At 30.7% G+C, this 25,439-nt stretch overlaps 2 protein-coding genes across 2 annotated transcripts; both read right to left on the minus strand.

The window, feature by feature from the left end:
* Positions 1 to 11,734: 11,734 nt before the first annotated feature.
* LOC125580235 lies at positions 11,735 to 14,448 on the minus strand. The gene is made up of 6 exons (XM_048744467.1): positions 14,287 to 14,448; positions 13,888 to 14,117; positions 13,452 to 13,578; positions 13,071 to 13,364; positions 12,790 to 12,999; positions 11,735 to 12,658 (listed from the first exon to the last, which is right to left on the minus strand). Exons 2-6 carry the CDS (start codon positions 14,115 to 14,117, stop codon positions 12,329 to 12,331), a joined length of 1,191 nt encoding a protein of 396 aa, XP_048600424.1. The 5' UTR covers positions 14,287 to 14,448; the 3' UTR covers positions 11,735 to 12,328.
* Positions 14,449 to 15,006: 558 nt separating this feature from the next.
* Positions 15,007 to 17,887, minus strand: LOC106421846. Its single transcript, XM_013862689.3, has 4 exons — positions 17,357 to 17,887; positions 16,731 to 17,253; positions 16,545 to 16,644; positions 15,007 to 16,463 (listed from the first exon to the last, which is right to left on the minus strand). The coding sequence occupies exons 1-4, from the start codon at positions 17,412 to 17,414 to the stop codon at positions 16,014 to 16,016; spliced, it is 1,131 nt and encodes a 376-aa protein (XP_013718143.2). The 5' UTR covers positions 17,415 to 17,887; the 3' UTR covers positions 15,007 to 16,013.
* Positions 17,888 to 25,439: the final 7,552 nt, after the last annotated feature.

A 25,439-nucleotide genomic window follows, 5' to 3' on the forward strand; every position in this document is an offset into this window, starting at 1 on the left:
TAACTAACTTGCTTCTTTGATCTGATCTCCCTCTCTTTTTTGGCCATAGTTTCGTCTTCTTCATCAAGATGTTTTTTTTTTGGTTTTGAGTGTCGCAACAAATAATTGATACAAGTTAATAGCTACTTTTTACATGAGTCATATCGACGATGTCAATTGGGTTTCCTACTGTTACAGAGCTTAACTCTTCAAAAAGAACAGTGAAAAATCAAAGCATCGTCATTTGTCAACAACCGAGGTAATTAAGTATATAAGACTATTATCTAAGATTACTACTTTCTCATTCTTTGATAAACAAATGAATTATCTATTTACTAATATGTATTGTTCTATTGGCTTATTCGTGGGAATACATGGGACATGATACTTAGCTGCGTATCTTATCTATTAAAATAGAAGTGATGACTTATTTTTTGTGTAATTTTTTTAATTTCGACCATCATTTAGAAATTTTATTAAATATATTTTATTAGAACTAATAATATATATAATATTAAAACTACTTTAATCAAGATATCTTTTCATTTTATATATAAATATATTTATTTAAAAAATTCTAACTAATCAGTTAAAAAAATATTATTTACAAGATCTCTATTTTCAAAAATTATATTTAAATATCTTCACTAACTTTGAAATTAGTTTTGAAATATTATTATAAATTAATATATTTAGTTATTGTTTATAAAATGAAAAATAAAAATTATATCACATTTTTATTTATTATATTATCATAATCAAATTAAAAAAAATTATTATATTGAGCTAAATATGATAAAATTGTATTAAATTGATAAATTTTATATTTTATTTTCATAAGTATAAAATATTTATGTTCAAAAATAAAAATATAATTTGTTGATAAAAAGGGCTAACATTAGCAAAATATATAATACATGTATAAAAATTAACATATATTTTATTAAAGCTAGTAATATAAAAAATTTGTAACTACTTTAATCATGATATCTTTTCATTTTAAATATAAATATATATATTTATATATTATATTTTAAAAACTATAATAAATATGTTGAAATATATTTTTAAAATATCTTAATTTTCAAAACAAATTATGTAAATATTTTCACTAATTTCCTGATTTGCAATGAACTATTATTATGCATTAATATATATTAAGTTATCATTTATAAAATAAAAAAAAATTAAAATTCTATCCTAATTTTATCTACTTTATAATCATAATCATCATGTTAAAATACAATTATTATTTTGAACAAAATATGATAAAAGTATATTAAATTGATAAATTTATAAATTTTATTTTCATAAATATAAACTATTTATGTTAAAAATATAATATGATGACAAAGCGGCTTAAAATTAGAAAACTATATAATACATGTCTAAAATTAACATATCTTAGATTTTTGTATATACAATAATATATTATCTAAAATGAATAACATAAAAGGTATTGGTAAAAGAAAATTCTGCTTTGAAATGCGGGTTAGAATTTAACATAAATTAAATACAAAATAGTTTTAAAATATGTTTTCTAAAAAATATATTAATCTTTTTAATAACTAAATGTAAATACAATAAGATAAATATATAATAAGAAAAGACAAATACATATGACAGTTTTAAATAATTTATTAATTATAACACTTATATTATAAAATTGTTGTATTTTAAATAGTTATATAAACATTTAAATATATGAAACATTAAAAATATATACCAATAATAATCTAAAACAAATATATATATAGTGAGAACAACACCTGCACAGTTGCGCGAATCAAGATCTAGTATTAGATTTAAAACCCTTAACTCAATTTGAAATACGAATGTGAGTATTTTGTCTTGAAGAGATATACATTTTAAAAAGTATTATTTAACTAAAAAAATAAAACCGAACGTACCAAATATAATATTTTATACCATACTTTTTAACCTTTTTTTTATAAAAACAAGTTTTCAAGTATGTATGATTGACTCATTAAAACAAAGATGAGTAAGATTAAGCCCTTGACAATAGGGATGATATCCTATCAACTTCTTTTCAGCCGCTTGATCTAACATCTTTGACAGAAACTTGCATACACATAACAAATAGGTATGCAGATAAAGAGCATCCTTGTCGCAGACCTCTTTCTCTATTAAAGTATCCAGCTAGTTCACCATTTATCTGAACCCAAAAAGAAGCAAGTTCAATACACTTGCGGATCCAAACAATGAATCTGTCAGGTACATTGATTGCTGAGAGAAAGGTTGTAACAAATGACCACTTCTCTCAGCAATATATCTATAATCATGGAACAGCGAGGCGTAACAGAATCCTTGTTGTAATTTTTAACCAACTCTGATGCAAGTAAAACATTTTCCATAAGAAATCGATCCTTCACAAAAGCTGACTGATTTGATGCGATGAAGCTCATGAGTATTTTCTTGAGTCTATTAGCCACCACTTTTGAGATCACCTTGTATACTACATTGCAAAATAAGATGCGACAGTAGTCTTTGATTTTTTTCGCCTCTCCAGTTTTTGGGATCAGAGCCAAGATGGTAGAATTTACACCTTTGGAAAGAAACCCAAACTCAAAATATGACTGAACCACTTCCACAAAATCTTTGCGTATGATCGGCCATGCTGTTTTATAGAACTCACATGTATAACCATCAGGACCCAGGGACTTGTTTGCAGCCATAGAAAATAGTGCACCCTTAATCTCGTCTTCTTTAACTTCCTGAACCAACATTGTTTGTTCACTTTCTGCGCATTCATATCCTAGCAGCTCACGAATTTTCTCTTTTGGAGCCCCTAGAAAATTCGGTGGCTTGTGAGTGTTACAGGGAAATGACTTGTTAGTGTTATCTGTTTGATAACTATGAGATATTCTTAGAGTTTCTCCGACAGTTTTTTAAAAACAAAAAAAAATAATAATAAAAAGACAAAAAAGAAGAAGTAATAAAAAATCATCACGTATCTCTTTTATATTGTTTAATTTTAAGGAAATATATTAAATTTAAAGGTTTAACTAAATTATATAAATTAGGAAATTTTAATCTTTCTTATTAGAAACTTTTTTTGCTTAAAAAAGTTGAAATATCCATTTATTAGCTATTTACATTGGTTAGATGTTTACAACACTCTAGTTTTACTCCACATCATTTTTTCTCTCTTACATATCATCTTCTATTTCTTCCACATCACAATTCAATATCCACTCAATTTTTATTCTCTACAATTATTTTGTTTTTAAAAAATTGCAACACAACACACTATCCCACTAATATTATTCATATTACATATTATTAATAAAAATTATCATTTAAAACTAAATAAAATAATTAAGAACTAAATAAATTTATAAAATAATTTTTATTTTCTTTTTTATTTTATATATTAATATTTTTTAAAAGAATTGTAAGTGACATATACGGAAATGATGAGTTTTTTTATGTGTCCAAATGAAATGAAACAAGTTTATATTTATAAAGTATGGAAAATGATGAATTTTGATATAAAACTTATATGTATATATAATTATAATTATATGCAATAATTGATGTTAAATAATTGAGATGAAAAATAAGTTAGAAATTATGAGCATCCAATCAGTTTCTTACACTTGTTTTTATTCATCTATTTGCGTTGCAATTAAAATTTGGGAAACAAACTTAATATTTTCGTATAATCAACATTTGTCACATCATATAGAAAATTCTATGTGCTTTTTTTCAATGTTGTTGATAAGTTTCAACACTAAATTTGCCAGTGTTTTACTTTTACAATAAACCATTGTAAATTTATCGACAGTTGTTAATATTTATCGATCGTTGATAAATCTTCTATTGTAACTTGTAAGTAGTCTTAGAAAACTCTTATGAATGAGTTTCTAACCATTGTAAACGATGTTATGAATAAAAATGTGACGAGGCAATAAGAGATGGATACGTGTCACAATACAGCCTCGATGCAAGGCATTATTGTTGTTAAGTTTTGTAGAATTGCCAAAAGTAAGCCATAAAAAACTAAGGTAAACAATCTTTGAGCATTCACACTGTATTTATTAGAAATGATATAACTGGAAGCTTGTGATAATATCCGGTAATATTCGAAAATTTAAAAATTCCTTCCTCTTTTTATAAATTAAGATCTAGTGGAAACCCATATTCGAAGGTCTATATTCTTATGTGTTTGTATTTCCTAACCCATATTATATTAAGGTTTCATACTTATGTAATTCTCTATATAAAGAGCTCTTTATTGTCTAATAAAGATATAGATTTTCCCCTTATTTTCATAACACGTTATCAGCACAATAGTCTCTAGCCCTAAGCCCCCACGAAATATTCTTCAACTCAGCCGAAAATCATCAAACCCTAAACGAAAAGGAATCTTCCTCGGAACTTCAAAGAGGCCGTTCTCCCAAACCGTGAGGACCCAGAAAACGATCAAGATATCAAATCGAAGCCCTTGCCGAGACGAATCAGTCAGTGCAAACCGCTTATCGATCTGACCACCGACACGCCCTCACGCACGGATACAGTGCGCGCCGATTTGCTTTAGAAACCAAATCCGATTCCAACAAGGATTTTCTAGCCGAACTCAACTCCTGTGCAAGATAAGTTTATCATACCTTAGTTGATTCATATTATCTTGTTAGCTTATGGCGTTCATGTTATCTAATGCTCCTCGTGTTGTTTCATGAGCCGAGGGAATTAAAATCTAATATCAACAAGGAGTTCAAGGCGAGAGGAGTTGATGCCCGTGTGATCAAACTCTCTTTTCCATTCAGATCAAAAGGAGTTCATAGGTAAACTATCTCAAACTTTTAAAATACTTAGAGGTCAAGTTTAATGTAATTAAACTCGAACCATACAAGAGATAACCGATTGCATATACCTTAATATGCGATCATAGAAATCAAAACCTAACCAACTATGAATACATAATTCGATTTATATCCTTATAAATCATATAAATCATATATTATATGTTTAAAACTTAGTAAAATATGGTCATAAGTTTTAAACCTAAGAACTAATCTAAACCTAAAATCGCATGACATGAAAATCGAATGTCATGCTTAAAACCGAAAATTGTATAAACCTGTACTATCTAATATGATTCTAATAATTCTAAAACTTGAATCATATACCTAAAACTATAGTTTCAGATCTGATTATGTCAATAATCAGATCGCATACTTGGTATGCTTGAAAAACTGATTCCTAATGTGTTTAGGAATCACTTTTGCTTAAACCTAAAAAATCGCATAGCTTTAAAATTAAAACCCCTTGATGAAAAATTTCTAAAACTTGTTTTCACATGCTGTTTAAAGTTTTAAAATCTGATTGTTTGTTTAAGAAAATCTGATTGCATGCTTTTAAAATTAGAAATCGCATGCTAGGCATAAAATTGCAAATCGCATGCTTAATTGAAATTTGATTTGTTTGATCACCTAATCACATGCTAGGATTATTAAAACTTGATTGTATGATCTGTTTGTTAATAGAAATTACATGTTTTAATCGAAACATAAACATTAAAACTGAAATTGCATGCTAAAACCTAGAACCCTTAAAAAAATAGTAAGGTTGTTACAAGGTTGTTATAAAGTTGTTAGGTTTTTTTTGTCTTGGCCGATTTTATGCTTGTATAACTTGATATTTTTCATTCATAAATACATGTTTGAAGTTGCATAATTAGACTAAGAATAATTACATGTTCTTGTGTCTAAATCCTATTAGAATTAGGATTTGAAATTTAACCTAAAATCTGATCGCATGATTATTGGTATTTCCTGAAAATTTAAAACTTAATAAATTTAAATTAGAATTCCAGAACTTGATCATATGAAGCTAGGGATAAAATTTCATGATTAGATTGAAATTATTCATATGCTAATTGATTAAAAATCGATTAGACCTAGAAAATTGAAATCGCATGATTAAATCCTATTAGAAATAGAAATTACCTTGATCACATGCTATTGATTGAAATCTGATATGGTTGCTTGATCACATGATATGTTTAAAATATGAATTGTATGTCTTAACCAAATCTGATTCGCATGCTTCAAGCCCAAAATCTGATTTGTTTAATCGCCTAGCTCGCATGCTAAGAAATTAAAATTTGGATTGATTGTTAAAGATAAAATCCGATTGCATGCAACATGGAACCTAGATTTAATTTTCTCAATCACGTGCTCACATGATCCAAATCTGATTTGCTAGCTGATTACTTGATTGAAAATGATGTCTTGCTTGTTTAAAACGTAGAGATTGCATGAAATCATATCCGCGTGATTAAAAGCTTGTCCGTAGGATCAAAACTTCATTCATATGCTAAACTTGATTCGATTACATTGTCTGGCCTATATGTGTTTTTAAACCTTGAACCATATGCTGAAAAATCTAGCAAATCCGAAACACATAACCAAATCCTAAAACTGTTTGGATTTGACTTGGCCAAAACTATACATGTTCATATGAACATTTGTATGATCGTTTCTCAAAGCCTTGGCCAAATGAAATCTTAGCCAAATTTAAGACATGATCACTTGTTTAAAACTTAAAATTTGATCATAAAATTACTCCTTGGCTGAAATCTATAAGAATCCTAGAATCATTCGGGTTTGGCCTAGCCGAAACCTATGTTTAGCCTAATGAACACTCGCATGATCTTTAAAACCTTGGCCAAATGTAGAAGCTTGGCCTAGCTTAAATCTTGATCAAATGCAAAGTCTAAATTCTCTTGGCCAACCTTTAAAAGACCTTAACCGAAGGCAAAAGCTTGGCCAAATTGAAATTTCTATTGGCCAAATATGAAATCTAGTCAAACTAATAAAATCATCTTGGCCAAGGGGAACTAATAAAATCATCTTGGTCGAATCCCCTTGGCCAAAATTCCTTGGCCAAAGTCTTTTGAATAATCTATCTTGGCCGAATCTATATCTTAGCCAAACTTAAAATCTTGGCCGAATTTAAAACCCTATTAGTCTATTCAGACTTAATTTATCTCTGCCTATTTGTTACACACCTTGATTTATTTAATGCATGTTGTTTTCAAAATTATTGTCTAAGGGAACAAAATTTGATATTAAATTACCTAAGTTTGGGATTCAATACGAGATAAATGAACATTAAGTGTTATTATCTCGAGGGGGAGAATCAGAGAATCTCAAAATCCCTAAATAACTTAAGCATCGACGACAACAATAGCCCAAATAGAACTTGACCAAAAAAATCAAATCTGAAAACGAAATTGCACAACAGAAATATTATATGGAGATTAATGATTGGCGAACCAGTCATGCCATTCCAGTTAAGTATGCGACATTCTATTGAATGGTTTAAGGTATGCTGCCTCTTTGAATAAGGGAATTGATAATATGAGTATTCACCATGATATTTCGAAAATAAGCAAGGAATTTCGTGGGCTTGATCATCCACGGATGGACTGATCATCCATCATATGTGACGACATATGGTTGTACATATCTTTGCAAGAGTAATTGGTGATACCGGTGGATTTATGAATCCTTATAAGTTGAAGAAAAATTTGTTAGCATAATGCCAAAGAAAAAATAGAGACTCTCCCATGAATTTGATAAAGGGTCAAGAATTAATGTTCCCATATAGAGAACTTAAATAAGTTTCTCCACCACAAAGTTATAAGATGGGATCTGAAATTGAATTAAGTGTATACGTTGGATATAAATCTCCATAAGAATACATAAGGCCACGAGAGATATGATTAAGTCTAAGCCAGGGATTAGATAAATCCGTATATCCAACATCAGGGAGAGAAATAATAAGTTGGTAAACGATTTCGAGAATGAATAATGATCCTCAAATATGAATATAGAATAAGAGTCCAAAGAATGAATCATTCTCAGAACTTAAACAAGTTAATTACCAGACATGTTTGATGACCCAAACTGAAATATACCAGCGGGTTATGCTCTAATAAAATTGATATTGGACTTAGTTAAGATAAGACGGTTCCATACATGTATTACTCGAAAATAAGAAGAGCATAAAATTGAAATGGCAGATCCGAAATTAAGGTTGTCCAAAGGAAACCTTAGACATGACCATGAATAAAGATCATGTACCTGAAAATAATATGATTTAAATGCATTATGTCATGTCTGGATTATAAATGGAACCGGTAAAATAATATCGACGTCGATGATGATATAATATTTGAATACAAAAGCGCTTGACAAAAGCGAGGATCATGAAACCAATGTCTATCATAGAGTGCACTCAGAGAAATTACTCAGAGAAATTGATAAAGCAAATTGATAATGCTATAAGGCGTGGTACATGAAATCTCTTAAGAGAAGAGATGTAGTCAAACCAGTTGGACATAAGTAAGTCTTTGGTGAGAAAACATAATAAGAATGGCGAAATTGCATAAGGTTCTCACAAAGACCTGGAATCAATTACAAAGGAGACATACTCCTATGTGGTGGATGCAACGACATTCTGATTCCTTATAAGTCTGGCAAATAAAAGTTCCAGAGGGTATCGAACTACCGAACACATCAAGTTCTCGAGAAAAATATTGAATATCTTTATGTGAACGACTTGAATATACTAGGAACCTCTGGAGAAATTTCCCAAAGATAGAATACATCAAGAAAGAATTCGAATTCAACATGAAAGGTTTTGAGAAAACAAGATTATATATTGGATTATACATTGAGCACCTTGAAAAGAAAATCCTTATGCATCAAATGACATACATAGATAACGTGCTCAAGAAGTTTGATATGGACTAAGCTTACGAATTGACAAGTCCCATAATTATAAGGTTCCTCAGTTTAGAAAAGATAATTTCGGCCCTAATGAAGAAAATGAGGAGCTTTTTGGTCCCGAAATGCCATGTCTAAGTGCCATAAAGTTTTGACGGATTTGGCGAGCCATACAAGGCTAGATAAATAATTTACCATAATCTATTAGCTAGATATAGCTCATGATCGACACAAAGACACTAGAACGGGATTATACATATTTTGTTACCTACAAGGAACTAAAGACTTGAGTCCATTTGATACTAACCTACCCGAAGAAGGGTAAATTATTTTGGTGATACAGGTTGTTTGTCCGTCCGAGGATTTGGTGGATCTAATTACTAAGGCGTTACTGACATCCAGAGATGTACTCAACAGGGAGAGTAATACGTGTTGTACTCTTTTTCTTTCACCATGGTTTTATCTCATTGGGTTTTCCTGGTAAGGTTTTAATGAGGCAACATCCAAAGCGTATTACAAACTACTTCGGAGATGGTCTTCCAAGGGCGAGTGTTATAAACCAAGGTCTGGTGGAATCCCATATTCGAATGCCCATATTCTTATGTCTTTGTATTTTGTAGCCCATATTGTATTAGGATTTTATACTTGTGTAATTCCCTATATAAAAGACTCGTTATTGTCTAATAAAGATATAGACTTTCTCTTTATTTTATAATTGTCTTTCTGGTCCCTTCCAGGAGGTAGAAAAATATTAAAAATCTTAAGATGGCGGTGGATAAACTGTAAACAATATGTTAGCTACCTTAAAATGAATAAAGTACTGATGAATTATTAGCAATGGGGACATTAAAATTACCACAGAACACAGATCATGTTCTCCCTCCTCCCCTGAATTAGTAATCTTACGTGTAATTTAGTAAGCTAAAATGTACAAAAACTCAACCAGCGCGATGGATAAATATTTCAAGTAACATTAGTTTAGACCGGGCAACGTGGTTTGGAACAATTAACTCCCACGATTAATTAGTTTATGAAAGTGTTGTATTGTGGCTAGTACTATGCGTTTGAGTGCATATAGAATAAATACGAGTATAAAGTAAAAAAGAAATACAAATTTCTTAACCATGTCATTCACCAGAAAAAAATTACAACCTACAGTTCCTATATGATATCCAATATACACTTGTATCTACCACTCTTATTTAGATTTACAATGATTAAAGAGATTACTAGTCAATGTCTTACCTAAGAGTATAGTTCCTATAACTAAACCATCAACAGATCTCTCGATATGTTTTGGTAGGACGATGCCACACACTTGTGTGCATCTATCAAAAATATCTTGGGTGCATATGTTAGATTCGGATTTGTTATCGGCTTCCAACTTAAAACCAATTGGTGATTAGTGGATTGACCCTAACTCTTTATATATTACTTAAGGTCTTTTAGAATTCCCGATGTGAGATATATATCCTTAATACCCCTCCTCGAGATAATGACTCTTATCGGCCAAAAATCTCGAAACTTTAGGACATTTATACTTGGTCGATCGAGTTTAACACGACCTTTATACTCGGTCGGAGGGGTTAATCACGACCTTTATACCCGGTCGGAAGGGTTAATATTAATTAGGAATTTGGGTATTTAGGAACTGGGCTCTGATACCATGTTAGATTCAGGTTTATTATGGGCTTCCAACTTAAAATCAACTGGTGATTAGTGGATTGTCCCTAAACCTTTATATACTCCCTCTGTTTTTTTAATATAAGTCATTTTAGAGAATTTTTTATGTTTCAAATTATATGACGTTTTCGGTTTTCTATGTAAAATTTATTAACACTTAATGTTATATGACCAATGATAATATACTTTCTATTTTATTATTGGTTGATTTGTGGTTAGGTAAATAATTAATGATGTTTTTGTTTAGAAAATATAAAAATTTAATGATTTCTTAATCTAAGTGCACAATTCTAAAACGACTTATATTAAAAGCAGAGGGATTATTACTTAAGGTCCATTAGAATTTTCGATGTGGGATATATATCCCTAATAGCATACTTTTTTCTTTGACGGTCTCATGGTACTTAAAGTTTCTTTTTTCTTTTCTTAAGAATGAGAAAGTTATTATTCATCTTAAATATATACTATTCAAGATGATTATCCGACTCAGCAGCTACGTCTTAGCTTGTATAAGTCGATCTCGTGTTTTCCAAGTATGTATTTCAAGAACGTGTTATAGGCTGGTCATGGACATCCTGAACATTCGGGATCAGACTCTTGATCCAATATTCATGGCTATAGAGCATCATTAACGATTTTCTAGATAGAATTTATCAGAAGTTTTAATTAATTATTAGAGATAAGTTAATTGAATAATTAAAACTTAAGAATAAAAACTGGATTTTTACAATGAACAACCCATGAACAAATGACATATACTCACAGTTTCTCAAAATATTCCTTTTTTTTAAAGGTAAATTTTCCTACACAATATAGCCTCAGTAAAAGTTTAAGCTTTATTTCCTGCAACAACTAGTAAGAATGACACAAAATTAAATCCATGAAAAGATTATATACATTGTTGGGGGTAGAATCTGTCATTAAAAATTAGGAAAATAACTTAAGGTTATCTCCAATAGTTTATTCTATTTTTTTATTCAAAATAGAGTAACTTTATAACAGAATTAAGTTCTATTTATTCTATTTTAGAATGTAAAATAGAGTGATGAACAAAAAAAAAGATTAATCTATTTATAGATTAAACCTCTTTTTATTATATTAAAGAATAAAAAATGGAATGTCATTAACCATTACTACAAGAAATTCTGTAATTAGCCATGAAAAATGTTGTGGCTATCGCTTAATATTTGTGGCTATTTAACGCTTAGCCACAAATCGCTACAAAAACATTTCGTTGACTACGGGCTTGTGGCAATCGAATAAGCGTTGTTATTTGTTGCTGTGCTTCTACGACTTAGCCACAAACGGTTTTTGTGGACAATAGCCACAAATAGCGCTAACTCGGATTCGTTGCAATTTTTGCTACAAAAAGCCACATTTTAAACCGTAGAGAATATTCTACAAACAGCCACAAAACTAATCGTGGATGTAATACGCAAATAGCCACAATTTTTTTGTGGTTTTATTAGCCACAACTCGTGCCACTTAAAATCGTGGCTTTATTTCTACTGATAACAACAAAACGTTTTGTGGAAATTTAGACACAAAATAACCACAATTATTTGTATTTGTGGCTTGTATAACTACAACTTATTATGTGGAAATCTGTGGTTTTATTTTAAAAATTGCCACAAATTTATATGTGCTTTTCTGTGGCTTTATTATTTATTTTGATTTATTTTTTAAACTGTACTGATTAATAATTTGAAATCAAATTTAAAGCATTAAACAACATAATAATTAATTTAAACATTCAAATACCATTAAAATTATAAAAAAAATTTACAAAAGACATCTAATGATGTTCTTCAGAAGTTACAAAAGACATCTAGTGATGTTTTTACAAAAGACATCTAGTGATGTTAGAGCTTAACTTAGTATAAACACAAAAGACACCAAGATCAGAGTTAATGTACGGGAGAATTTTGGTCAAGTTCTCCGCTTGATTGGGGAGTTCGAACAGATGCATCGCTCTCACGCTGAATAGGTTCAAAGGTAACAGGGTCCACTCCATTCATCTTCATCAGAACCTCAATGCCTCGCTTAATACCAATTACATCCTCCTTCAAGCCAGAAACATCATCCTTCAAGCAAGTTACAACACCCTCCATGGTGGTCAAGCGTCCATCAACTGCCACATGTGTAAATAAAGATGCTGGTGCAGTCTCACTTGGTTCATCATCAATATCCTGAATTGAACCAAGCCCATAAACTCGCCCTTTGCCATTGGTTGCCACCTACAAGAAAAAAAAATTGAAAAGACTCATGGATATAGACAAACAAAACAGTGTCGATCAATTCATTATGCAAAACTAAATTCATTCTGCTATTAAAATAGATTATGTAAGTTAGATTAGGAGATTCTTACTTCAATGTAAGCAGCGTTGAGCTGCTGGGTAGAGGGTGCTGATGGGGTTTCATCAGTCAGACAGGAACCTTGTGATCGCTCCAATGCAAGAGCCTCGGCAGCCTTCACAAAACCTTCTGCTCTTTTGTCAATGAAAGTGCCATCCTTGCGAGTATGGGTCATACGCACTACTTCAGTGACTGGAGGTGCTACTCCACCAGCCTTAACAGTCTGCAAATGGTGTTAAAAAATTTATGTAAGTTACAGAAGATAAAGCTGATGGAATATAAAAATTGACTAACCAAGTCATAAGCATAACGCTTGTGGTTTTTTGATCCTGAAGTATGACGGTGAGTGCCTAAACCATCTGGGTTTGAGGAAGCATTCTCAGAATTCGTTTTGCTCCTCTTTTGGTGTGGCTCCTCCTGCCAAGTCTCTAGCATCAAGTTCCAATCTGCTAGGCCAATAAAATCTGGCTTCTTTTTTTCTTCTGGTCTCCTCCTCTTGCTTGCAAGGTCTCTGATTGAGCTTTTCAGAATTTGTTCCCACTGAAAACGAACTTGACTGTGATGCTTAGGATCCCAATAGTATTGTTGCTACAACAAAAACATAGTTAATTAGAATAAGGTGAGAGCTTATACAACTATATCAACCAATAAACAAAGTAAATCTAGAGAAGCTACCAGAAAACTAGTCCACCAAGCGACCTTCTTCTCATCTGGCACCATTCTGTAGGTCCACCATGGTCCCCAAAAGTTTGACTGATATGTTGACACTACATCTTTCCGGATGCAATCGTCTATCCCAAACCTATGAAAAAAAAGCACCAAAACATTTTGTTAGATGAGACAAAGACCAATGTAAACTCAAAGCATTACAATAGCCCTTAGACCTAGTACAAGACCACTGTCTGAACCATAGCTCAAATACAAAACTTAACAAATAAATTAAACACTCAAACACATAATTAAAAATACAGTCGTTTTAAACAGACGTTATCAAGTCAACAAATCATCTTTATCCTTTAGTTCCTGTCTGAACTAATAACTCAAAAGACAGAACTTTAAAAATAACTCAAACACTAAAACGACAAACAAATAACTGAAACACTGAACTCACCATAAAGTTCCATTGGGCCTTTGTGGATGGAGAAGAGGCATGTTACGTCTCTCTGGTGCACTCATCACAGCAGCTAAGCTTGGAAGTGGATGTCGAGACGCAGACGAAGCCGGCCTGGTCGCTCCAGGAGGAAGAGAAGCGGACGTAGCAGGCCTGTTCAATCCAGGAGGAAGACAAGTTTGACGGCTCCTCTTAGCTGGCCCTGAAGAAGAACCACGTAGGATATTCATCTGCAAAAGAACAAAAAAACATTACAAATACTTGAACATTACAAATATGGGTTGTACATTGACCCCAACCCAAAAACGAAACAGAACATGAAAATTAAAAACCCAGAAGATTGACCCCTCAGATTTCAATATACGAATCTAAAAGGGAAACAAATAAGAGATTTCTGACCTTAAACAGAGGAACGTAAGGAAGAGAGAAAGGATACTGAGGGTTAGCTTCTTTTTTTTTTTTTGAAATTGACTGTGAGAAAGGATAGAGATTGACTGTGAGAAGAGGACAAGATAGATACGTAATATTTGTAGGCGGAGCAAACAAGTAGATTAGCTTCCTTTTTTTCAATTAATAAATCAAGTGGCTGATATTGGTTTAGCCGGGAAAACAACCCGGGAAGTGAAAAATTTCGTGATGACTTTCTAATTTTTAGATTGTTACCAATCTACTTGTCGCTATTTGTTTCTACGGGAGTTATATACCCGGGAAATTACTCCCGCCACTTAAGAATTTTGTGGTTAGTATTTTACAATAATACTATTAATAATTAAATAGGAATTTTGATAAAGTTTAGCATTCAAAGATAAATTAAAAACAATATTAAAACAAAGGAATTAAGTTAAATACATGACAAATTATTATTTGTTTTTTTATTTGTTTTAGAACACATACATTATTTTCTTAACCATTTATTCATACAATATTAAATACATTACAAATTATTATTTATCTTCTTATTTGTTTTATAACACATACATTATTTTTTTAACCATTTATTCATACAATATTATTAGTCCGAATGCGAATCTGAATCAGAATATTCGTCATACTGATCGATAAAATCATTTTCAGATAAATATTCATCTTCTGGATTAATCATTGGCATCGGTTCGTAAATTGAATCATCTTGGACTGCATGTGCTTCGACTCGCACAATATTAGTGGATGGTATCACATGATCAACAATATTGTTTTGTATTACATTTTGAGAAACTGATGTGCTCTGGTTCGTGGATCAGTCCATTGGAGCCAACCAGCATGGAGATCAGGACGTTCTGAACAATTTGACCGAGGTTCGTTCATCCGACCGTACCGATCAAACTGACCGAGCCGTCCCGCGTACGTCTCGATTGGAGCTTCGGCTGGAACCACGTCCAGACGACCTAACCGACCGAACCACAGCCCGTCTTCCCCGACCAACTCGGCATTCTAAAACCCACGGTCGAGCCAGACTTAGCTTGGGTCGTGAAGAAACCAAAGACAGACATACATTCTTATCTGGCGGACCATCCGGACAGTCCCGCAAGCGTCCTTATCTTTACCCCGTGCATCCATCTGGTTCGGATGAACCTGGACAGTAGCCGAAGGGTTTCCTTGACCAGAACGTGAACCGAATGGTCATCTTTGACTAATCTGCATGGAAGACTGAGTCTTTGACTCATTAATAATATTCTAGTCAATGTTTCTATTTTCTATGCCTTGTTTTCCCACAATTCTCTTTAATTCTCTTTGACTACAAGTAGTATAAATATGTAGTCCCTTTGATGAATAAAATCAGTTCATTTTGGTTGTTTATTTTCGATTCTTCTTTTCTCTGAGTGAGAGAGAGAGTTCTTAGCTAGTTCATCGGTTTGAACCGGCTTGTTGATTTGGTGGTCACCCAATCATCTTTTGTGTCGTTTGGTGGTTAGCCAACACACCTTCATCGTTTCTTAGGTGGTTAGCCTTAGATCGTGGTATATCAAGAGTCATTCCGCATCTCTTGACGATCCATTCATTCCATTCCAGTTCCAGAAGTGCCATCGCCTTCTCGGTTCATATCAAACACCCGGCCAAAGCCATCCTTCCTGTTTTGGGCGTATCAGAAACTTCTTTAGTTTCAAAAAATCCTCTCGGCATAACTTTTATTGTTGTCCACCATTCTTCTCTTCTTGATCGTAGACGAGGATAAGGAACATAACATACTTGATCACATTGTTCTGGTAATATAAAAGGATCGTACTTGTCATAATGCATTTGTGGGCAAACATCAACAATGCCAGATGGATGTCTTGTCTTCGTATTCCTTGATCGATGTTGAACCAATGATATTTAAAAATCATGGCTTTTAACCCAACGGCACCATGATACTCTATCATGAATATTTCTTCGATAAGTCCAAAATACTCGGTCTCAGTAGTTCCAGGAACACAAACACCAAAATTCATTGTCTTTTTATTTTGTCCATGGCTTTGTGTGTGGTAATGATATCCTCTCGAATAATACATAGGCCATGACGTGATTTGGTGCTTTGGACCTTGTACAAATTCCAACATCCACAATGGAAATTCAAATGATTTGCTAGCATTGTTAATCTGCATATATTTCTTATTTAATAGCTGAGATAAAAACATGTATATAATATGTTATAACATGTATATAACTTTCGCACTTACGTAATCTTTACACCACATTGCAAATTTTTCATCTTTTGCTCTTGTCATATCTTTAGAAGTTATGTTTGGGTGGTTATCCATCATATAATCTTCAAACATCCTGCATATATATTATTGGTTTTCTAGATATCCATTATATATTCATAACCATCTACGTCATTATTAATTATAAATAACATAACATACCTCTCATATGGTTCAAATACTTCACAGTTGAGCAATAAAAATGTCTGAAGAATATTATAATCTTCATCATTTAACCATGCACTACTTGATTTTCCACTGATTTTTCCTTCTTGCTGGAACATTATTGGAACATCAAGATATTTGTAAGTGAATCTGATTTCGTTGACATCTTTTTCAGGGACTTGAACTGTTGAAGGTGCAATATAATTATTTGTCACGTAAGAAATTTCTTCATTCACACACTGAGCCACTATTGATCCTCCGATCCTGGCTTTGTTTTTAACCTTTTTTTTCAGATGATACATGTATCGTTCAAACGGATACATCCACCTATATTGGACCGGACCACCTAGTAAAGCTTCATCTGGGAGATGGACAGGTAGATGTTCTATCACATCAAAGAATGCCGGTGGAAATATTTTTTCAAGATTGCAAAGCATAATTGCAATATTTTCTTTCAGTCTAGCAACATCTTCAATCTTCAAGATTTTGGCAGATATATCTCGAAAGAAGAGTGCGATATCTACACAAATTGAACAAATAAGAATATTAATTAAAAATATTCAGCAAGAGTATTATATCTTTTTGGCAAAAAAAAAAAATTAATTATTTCAAATATTGAATACCTGAAATTGCCGTATGAACAGGTTTTGAAATTGCCGTATGAACAGGCTTCACCATCATTGTATTGCCAATTTTCTCCGTGATGCGTCCACAAGTAATAATTTTCTGTAAATCCTTTCAACATAAGATGTTTCGTCACTGTATCAACATCGCGATATTTTTGATTCTTGCATTTTTTACAAGGACAAAACAACTTCCCACACTCAAGAAAAAATGCTTGATTACAAGCAAAAGAAATAAAAGTGTTTACACCCTCAATAAACTTCTCGCATAAACTATGATCAGAACGTTTTAATCTTTTATACATCCATTCTCTTGATTGAAAGAAATCTCCCATTTTTTAGAAAGTTTGTTTCTTGTGTTATGAAACGATGTCGAGCTTGTTTACAATTTATAATCATCTTAGGCTTCAAATACAAATATTCCTTGCCCCATCAATTATTTATGGCTAAAGAGAATATATTCTTTGCTCCATCTAATGTATATATATACAAGGTGATTCTCCCGTGATCATGCACGGATATAAATATTTATAAAGATAATATATTATAATTAATTGATATTTACTTTTAGCTTTAACTAAATTTATAATTTATTTGTATAATTTGTTTTGATAATATTATATTATTTTAACTAGACATATGATTTTGGATATGTTTTATTTAGTCGGTTTGGTTGTTTCTGGGTAAACAATCGATTTGTTTATCACCTAGGTATGTTGGATTGCATCTATTTCTCCGAACTGGACTATAATATTTTATTCTAAATATAGTAAATTTTGATTAAATTCTTATTTGCATTTAGATTGGTTGTTTTTCCAGATATGTAAATATATTTTAGTAAGATGATGTATAACATAATATATATTTTTCTTAAAATTAAGTAAAAAATAAATGAAGTTTTTATTGAAAATTACATAAATGAATATAATGATAATATTCTGAAGACTCATACATATATATATTTAATTATATTGTAACAATTAGTTAATATTTTATTTTTATTTATTAATATATTTTGAGTCATCCTACAATAAATATGTATAAAAATAAATATATTATTATTATAAATTATATATTTTAATTGTGGTTAGATCTTTGATTTAGGATATAAATTGGATTAGTCGAGTTAAATAAATTCTGTCAAATTCAAACTCAAGTAAAATTATTTTTTATTCTAATTAATTCAAATCAAATTAGTTTTATTTCTCGGTTATAAGTATATTTTTGTTCGGTAAAAATATGTTTTAAACGTAATATTACTATTTTGGGAACTTTCCTTTTTAATGAAATCATATTTTATATACATATATTTTCGTTTTTAAATTCGTTTTTAAACTTTATAATTTTTTTCTTTTTATATATGTTTTGGAAAAAACTAAAAAGAAAACTAAACAAAAAAATTAATAATAATATATTAATTCAATATTTTAATTCATTAAGGGTATCTCTGTAAATAATCGTTGTAAAGATTAACGTGAGCATGACACGTAGAAAACTGACTTCTCAAATAATATTATAGAGATATATTCTTTTCCCCATCAAATATACATATTCTTTACGTAGTTATATTTGAGGCTAAAGAAAATATATTCTTTGCTCCATCAAATATAGATATTCTTTAGATAGCTATATTTGTGGTTAAAGAGTATATTCTTTGCCCCATCAACTATTTGTCTGAACCAATAAATATGCATCTTACAACCTTATGAGAGATTGATTATATGACTTATATTTAATGTACAACATGTGACTTGTTAATATATGATTCTTCTTTTTTTGTCAATAATATATGATTCTTCATTACTCATTTTTTGTGTTTACTCTTTAATAGTGTTGCGATGAATCATTTATTTTTCGGTCCCAAAATCTAGTTAATATCTTTTGTAGTTATGATGCTAGTCTATGGCTACTTCTTAAATATTTAAAATAATTATTTTCCGAGCTTTTTTATAATTGATGCAACTAGTCTTTCACACATTTATCTGGAACCAAAGAACCAAATTAAACTAAATCGGAAAATAAGTTCGGTTCGAGTTTGAATCCCAACAGTTATATTAGTGGACCATATATATCTATTGAACCAAAAAAAAAAACTGAATTCGAACCAAACCGAGAGCCAAATAAGTACCCAAATTTCTATAATATAATATATCTATATATATATATACTAATTATATTTATTTTAAAAATAAAAATAACTTAAAATTATTTATAAGTTAAATAACCAAAAAGTTAAATGACTAATATAATTTTGATCCAAAATAATTAAAATTATCTGAATTATTCGAGTTTTTATCTGCAACCCCAAAATATCTGATATTAATCTCAAAAAATTGTTCTTTTTTACTTTTAACCCAAATTAACAAAAGAATCAAAACCGGATAGAATCTTAAATTACTTTGGAAATAAGACGGATTTCAACTTGGTTACCCAAACCAAACAAAAAAAAATGAAATAAACAAAACAAAACCAAACTCAATATTTTAATAGATCCTAAACCTTTAGAACCGAAGAACCAAAACCATGAAGCAAACTGAGAATTGAAATGCCTAGTGATATGTGAAATTGTTTTACTTTGTATCTTCATTTTTTTAAAAAAAAATTCTTATCTTTTTTTTTGGTAATATAAAGATATGTTCTCCCTGCAACCTAAAAAAAGTAAAAAATGTATAACATATTTAATGTATCGTACAAATCCTAGTACAAGCGTAGATAGTTAATGTAATTAATTATGGAACCAGATTTGAACATGCTGATATGTTTTCTTAACATTATAATCTTTTAAATATTATAACCACAACCACATTTGTGACCACATGCAATTTTAAAAATTATATTTCTACGGATAGCTACAATTTAAGTCTGTGGTTAAAATGTTAACGAAAAATTCTGTGGATATTTACGGATAATATATGTCCACAATTTATTCTGAAGCGTATTGTGACTTTTTATCCTCGAGATAGCCACAAAGTACATTTTGTAGCTATATAACAACAATTATCCGCGAGTAAAGTTGTGGATACGGAAGCCATGAATCTTGTGGGGGATTTTTGTGGAAATGTATATCCACAATTTATTTTTGTAGTTAATTGTGGCTGTGTTTCTTCGAATAGCCACAAAAGTTATTTTGCTGCTATGGAGCAACAAAAAAACAACAAATGACCACAAATTTTAGATTTTGTAAGTAGTGGCTAATTTTGCGGAGATTTTGTAGCTGTTTTATACTGTCCACAAAAGTTTTGTGGCTAAGTTGTGGCTAAAAGCAAGTTTTCTTGTACGGTTACTCTAAACTTTATTTTAGAGCCGAAAATAAAAAAAAAAGTCGGAGCTCTAACCAAATATAAGCTTAAGTGAATCTTTTTTTTTTGAAATACGTACTTAACTGAATCATTTAATTAGCGCTTCGTTTTTTTAACAAAAGTTTAGCGCTTTTTTTTTAGCTTAAATTTTAGTTTACAAGTGTTTAAATCCTACCATACAAAGGTATATAGAACAATTCGATGGATGATGACAAAAGAATAAAGAACAATTCGATGGAACAATTCGATGTCCAGTTTCAACTCCGATTTTGCAAAGGCAAGCATAGCCGCAAATGCAATATAGATGTATAATGGATCATCTAGACATCTGTTTTGGAATACCAGTCTAATAGGCTGTTTAATTATGTTGTATTGTTAACGGATGATGGCATGCATATTTATGTATTCTGTATTAGTATATTATGTATATATGGATAATGAACGCTGCCATAAACGAATATATGATATATATGGGTATGTTCGATTAATGAAGAAAGTACGAAAGAACAAAAAATATTGAAGAAGTTTACCAAATATATATATATATATATATTTGAAGAAAAAGATTCTTTTGGTCGTCCTTGCATGCCTTACCGACATATCAAGTACATCAAGCGGAACCCTAGAACATTTGTAATCATTTTTTAATTAACTAGTCGTTTTCAAATTTCAACTAGTATTTAATCAATAATTTGTGTAAATTTAAATTTAATTTCGCCGGCTTGACTTCTTAATGAGAAATTTTTCTACTAAATGCATTTTCAAATTGAGCACTAGAAATTAGTATGAACCCCAAAACTCTATTACAAATATAAACCCTAAAACTTCATTTACCTCTTTTTTCTTTTTTCTTTTTCTTTTTTGAAACTTTGATTGCATATGTAAATGAAGCAAATGATGACATATTACATGTACAATCCTTAGTAAACCCGTATCAAATTCTAACCCCAAATAGGAAAAAGAAGCAGTCCCAACGTAAGTATTGGATAGTAAATTGACCCAATTAGTAAACCCATATCAAACCCTAAAACTTCATTTACCTCTTCTCTTCAAAAACTATCCGATTCTTTTGCATGAAAAATCTCGAAAGTCGCTAGATAAAATGATCATGTATATATACATATTCCATAATAGCTATCAATAAAAGTAACATAAAAAAAATTCTCTAATCCATATGAGTGAAAGGTAAACGAAACATGCGTATGTATATGTATTATGGCTGCTTATATACAAGAAAAGATACAAGACAACCTTGGCGGATGCAAAGAGAAGAGACTCGGTGTACGATCATGTGCACCCGCAAATATTTTATGTTATTTGTACAGTAAAATAAGAGAAAAAATATTAGAGAAATGAAAAATCATCTTCGTTGCATCCAAATCCAACTAATATATTTGATAATTCTAAGAGCACCTCCGTCCATTAGAAACTAGGTGGAATTCTAAAAAAAAATAAAAAAATTAATATTCTAATTAAATAACTAAATTTTCTATTTTTTTTAATTCTAAAATACTAGATACAAGATATATGTGGAAGATTAAAGTTTAGAAGTGGTTCTAAAAACACTTATTTTAGAATCTTTCTTCATTCTCTCCTATTTTTCTCTTTTATTTCTTTATTTTTAATGGTGGAATTCTAATTAAAAAACCTCCGATGGAGATGGTCTAAACTCGCCCAACCTCGTATATAATTTGGATGGATCAGGCCGGAAATGTGTTACAGCCTTGCAGGGCATTGGTAAGTTAGTTAGTTATATCTCTGTTGAACCGACATATACGAGTTTATATCGTTTTTTTAAATAAAATGTAATGACTCAATAAGAGTCGGATACGTGTCACATTACAGCCTGATGCTTCACATATAACTGACAATACTATTGTTAAATATTGGTAAACCGTCCAAAGATTAAAAACAAGAATTAAATGTAAAGAATCTTGAGTATTCACACTATATAAAACTAGAAGCGGCATGGGAAGCTTGTGGTATCTGGCAATATTCGAAAAAGTAAAATATTTTCTTGATCTATTCGAGCTTCTTTCTAACTTATCTTTTTCTATAGCTGTCTTTCTCCCTTCTTCTAGGAGATGAAAAAAAAAGAATATCTGATCAACACGATGGAGAAACTACTGTAAATTAAATGACAGTTTATTAGGAGGATATAGTATATGATGTCCTTTTCTCGCAAATACAACTTAGCTTAGATTCATCATTAATTCCAACAGCTAAATGGTCTAGTTCACACCTAAAGACCCAAAGCGATCATTTTCACCTCTACCCAAAGGATGAATAAATACTTTCACCTCTGATAATGATCTCTGAAAGGTAGCATACGGCTCCTAAAACAGTATTCTAGGCACCTGAACAGTAACATATACTCTTTTATCAATGTGCTCTACTTCCTTATGTTTTCAACCAAGTCTAGCCATCAACATTGTCTTGCTCTCTCTTTTTAGTTTGTTATAAAAATTCTGAGATAAAGGCTGGAAAGTCTTTTTTTTTTAAAGGGTTGGATAGTCTATTTGTACATTTTTGGAAGTTTCGGTTTTACAAATTGATTAACCTATCAAATTCGAAATGCAACAGTATATATCTTGAAAGCTCGATGAAAGAAAAATCCAAACAAAGCAAAGAACGGGCTAACAAATTGAGTCTGATAATCGCCAACTCCATCAAATGGAAGTTGATTTACTGGTAGCTACTAGACATATAGCCTTCACTCTAAGTGCATCAACATTAATGAATTTATGTAAATGAGCTCTCAATATTAATATCTAAAACAATTTATTATGTGTGTAAAATTTAATGGTTAAAAAATAAATCTATCAAGCCTTAAAGTACGAGTGGCGTATGAGTCGCTTATCATTTCTACTGTTTTCGAGTGAGAGTTTCTCAACTTTGTATCTTTTTTTTCTCATACTTTTTACTATTTTATGATTATTTTTTGTAAGAAAATATTTTGAAAGACTAGTAATGCGAATGCTCTATAAGTACCTATAGGAACACAAACAAATAATGATTCCTGTCAATGAAAAGTTCAAAAGAATTTTTTTCAGTTTCAAGAAAAAAGTTTAAAAGAATTTTTGCTAAAATGACAAACCAGTTGTTATTCTAATCTGATTTTTAAAAATATTTTACAATATATTATAAGGCCATTATTTTAAAATCATTTAAAATTATAGATTGTAGAAGAATTTAAATTATTTTACAATGTTAGACTTACAGCATACACAACGGTTTTGAGTTTCTCCAAATAAATACAATAATAAATAATAAATAATGAAAAAGTAAATAAAAGAGGTTTGTTAGCTAAACAAAGTATCATAAATAAATAATGAAAAAGTAAATAAATAATAAAAAAGTAAACAAAATAGTGAAACTAAAAGAGTTTTCCCCAAAAAACTTTATAAAAAAATCAAAGTTCCACTTGGATTTCAACTAGTGGATTATCTGATTTAAAAATAAATAAAATATTATGTAGTTCTAATTCATGTGGTTTTCCTATCTCAGGTGGTGTTCTTTGTTGAATTTCTTAGTAAGAGAAACTAAATTATATGAGATTTTAGAATTTCTTAACTAGAATCATATTAAATTTATCTTTTTGATAAAATAAAAACATCATCATGGTAAATTTCTTAATTAATTTACCTAAGATCATCTAAAATTCAGTACAAAACAGTCCACTTCAAATCTTCTCAAATACTAAACTTTATACATCCTGGTATATAACCTATCAAAACATACAGACCTTTTTTCAAAACTAATACAGAACTATACATGTACACCGAGTTTAAAGATTTTCACGTGTGTTGCTCCATTTTGGAAGATTTGCCCCGATTATACGGATCATCTGTAAAGTTTTTTCCACATCAAATAACTTTGTCAACTTATAAACTTCATGGAACACAAAATTTTAAAAGTGAATGTCTCATACGGTAGCACAGATTAGCTAACTGTACGGCAAAAGTTTTCAGTACAAGAAAACACAAGTTTAACGAGGAAAATTAACGAGAAAAAATAATTCTCGTAAAATTACGTCGAGTTTACGAGAAAATTACGTGGAAAAATAAAATCAGCGTTATTTCCTCGTAAAGTAACGACGAAATCGTTTTGTCGTAAAGTCGGTGTAAAGTGACGTGGCTTTTACGAGGAAATACGCTTTCCTCGTAAATTCCACGTAAAATTAGCGTATTCTTTACGAGGAAATAATTTACGTCTATTTAGCGACGAAATTTTGAATCCACCAACTTTGTAGTTGTAACACGTTTTTTTCGGCCACCTAACTAATTTTCGTCGTAAATTCCTAGGAAAATTACAACTACCAGATTCGAAAGTTTCCTATAAATGACGTTTGAACATCATTTTAAACACACAAAAAAAAACGTGAAAGAAAAAAAAATGGTGGGCTCCGGAAATATTTTCGAGTTCCATAAGTGGATGTATATGCATAGAGATGCTAACGGGAGAGTGACGAAAGAATACCTTGCGGGGCTGGAGACATTTATGCATCAAGCAGATTCGACATCGCTCGCCCAAGAAAGTGGTAAGATGTTCTGTCCTTGTCGGAAATGCAACAATTCGAAATTGGCAAACCGTGAAAATGTTTGGAAGCATTTAATAAATAGAGGTTTCACGCCAAATTACTATATCTAGTTTCAACATGGAGAAGACTATAATTATGATCAGAATGAAGCTAGTAGTAGTAATAGCAATTTCCAGGAAGAACCGGTTGATAATCATTTGCATAATGAACATAGTTACCATCAGGAGGAGATGGTAGATTATGA

The sequence above is a fragment of the Brassica napus genome, chromosome C1, assembly GCF_020379485.1.
Source record: "Brassica napus cultivar Da-Ae chromosome C1, Da-Ae, whole genome shotgun sequence".
Classification (NCBI taxonomy): domain Eukaryota; kingdom Viridiplantae; phylum Streptophyta; class Magnoliopsida; order Brassicales; family Brassicaceae; genus Brassica; species Brassica napus.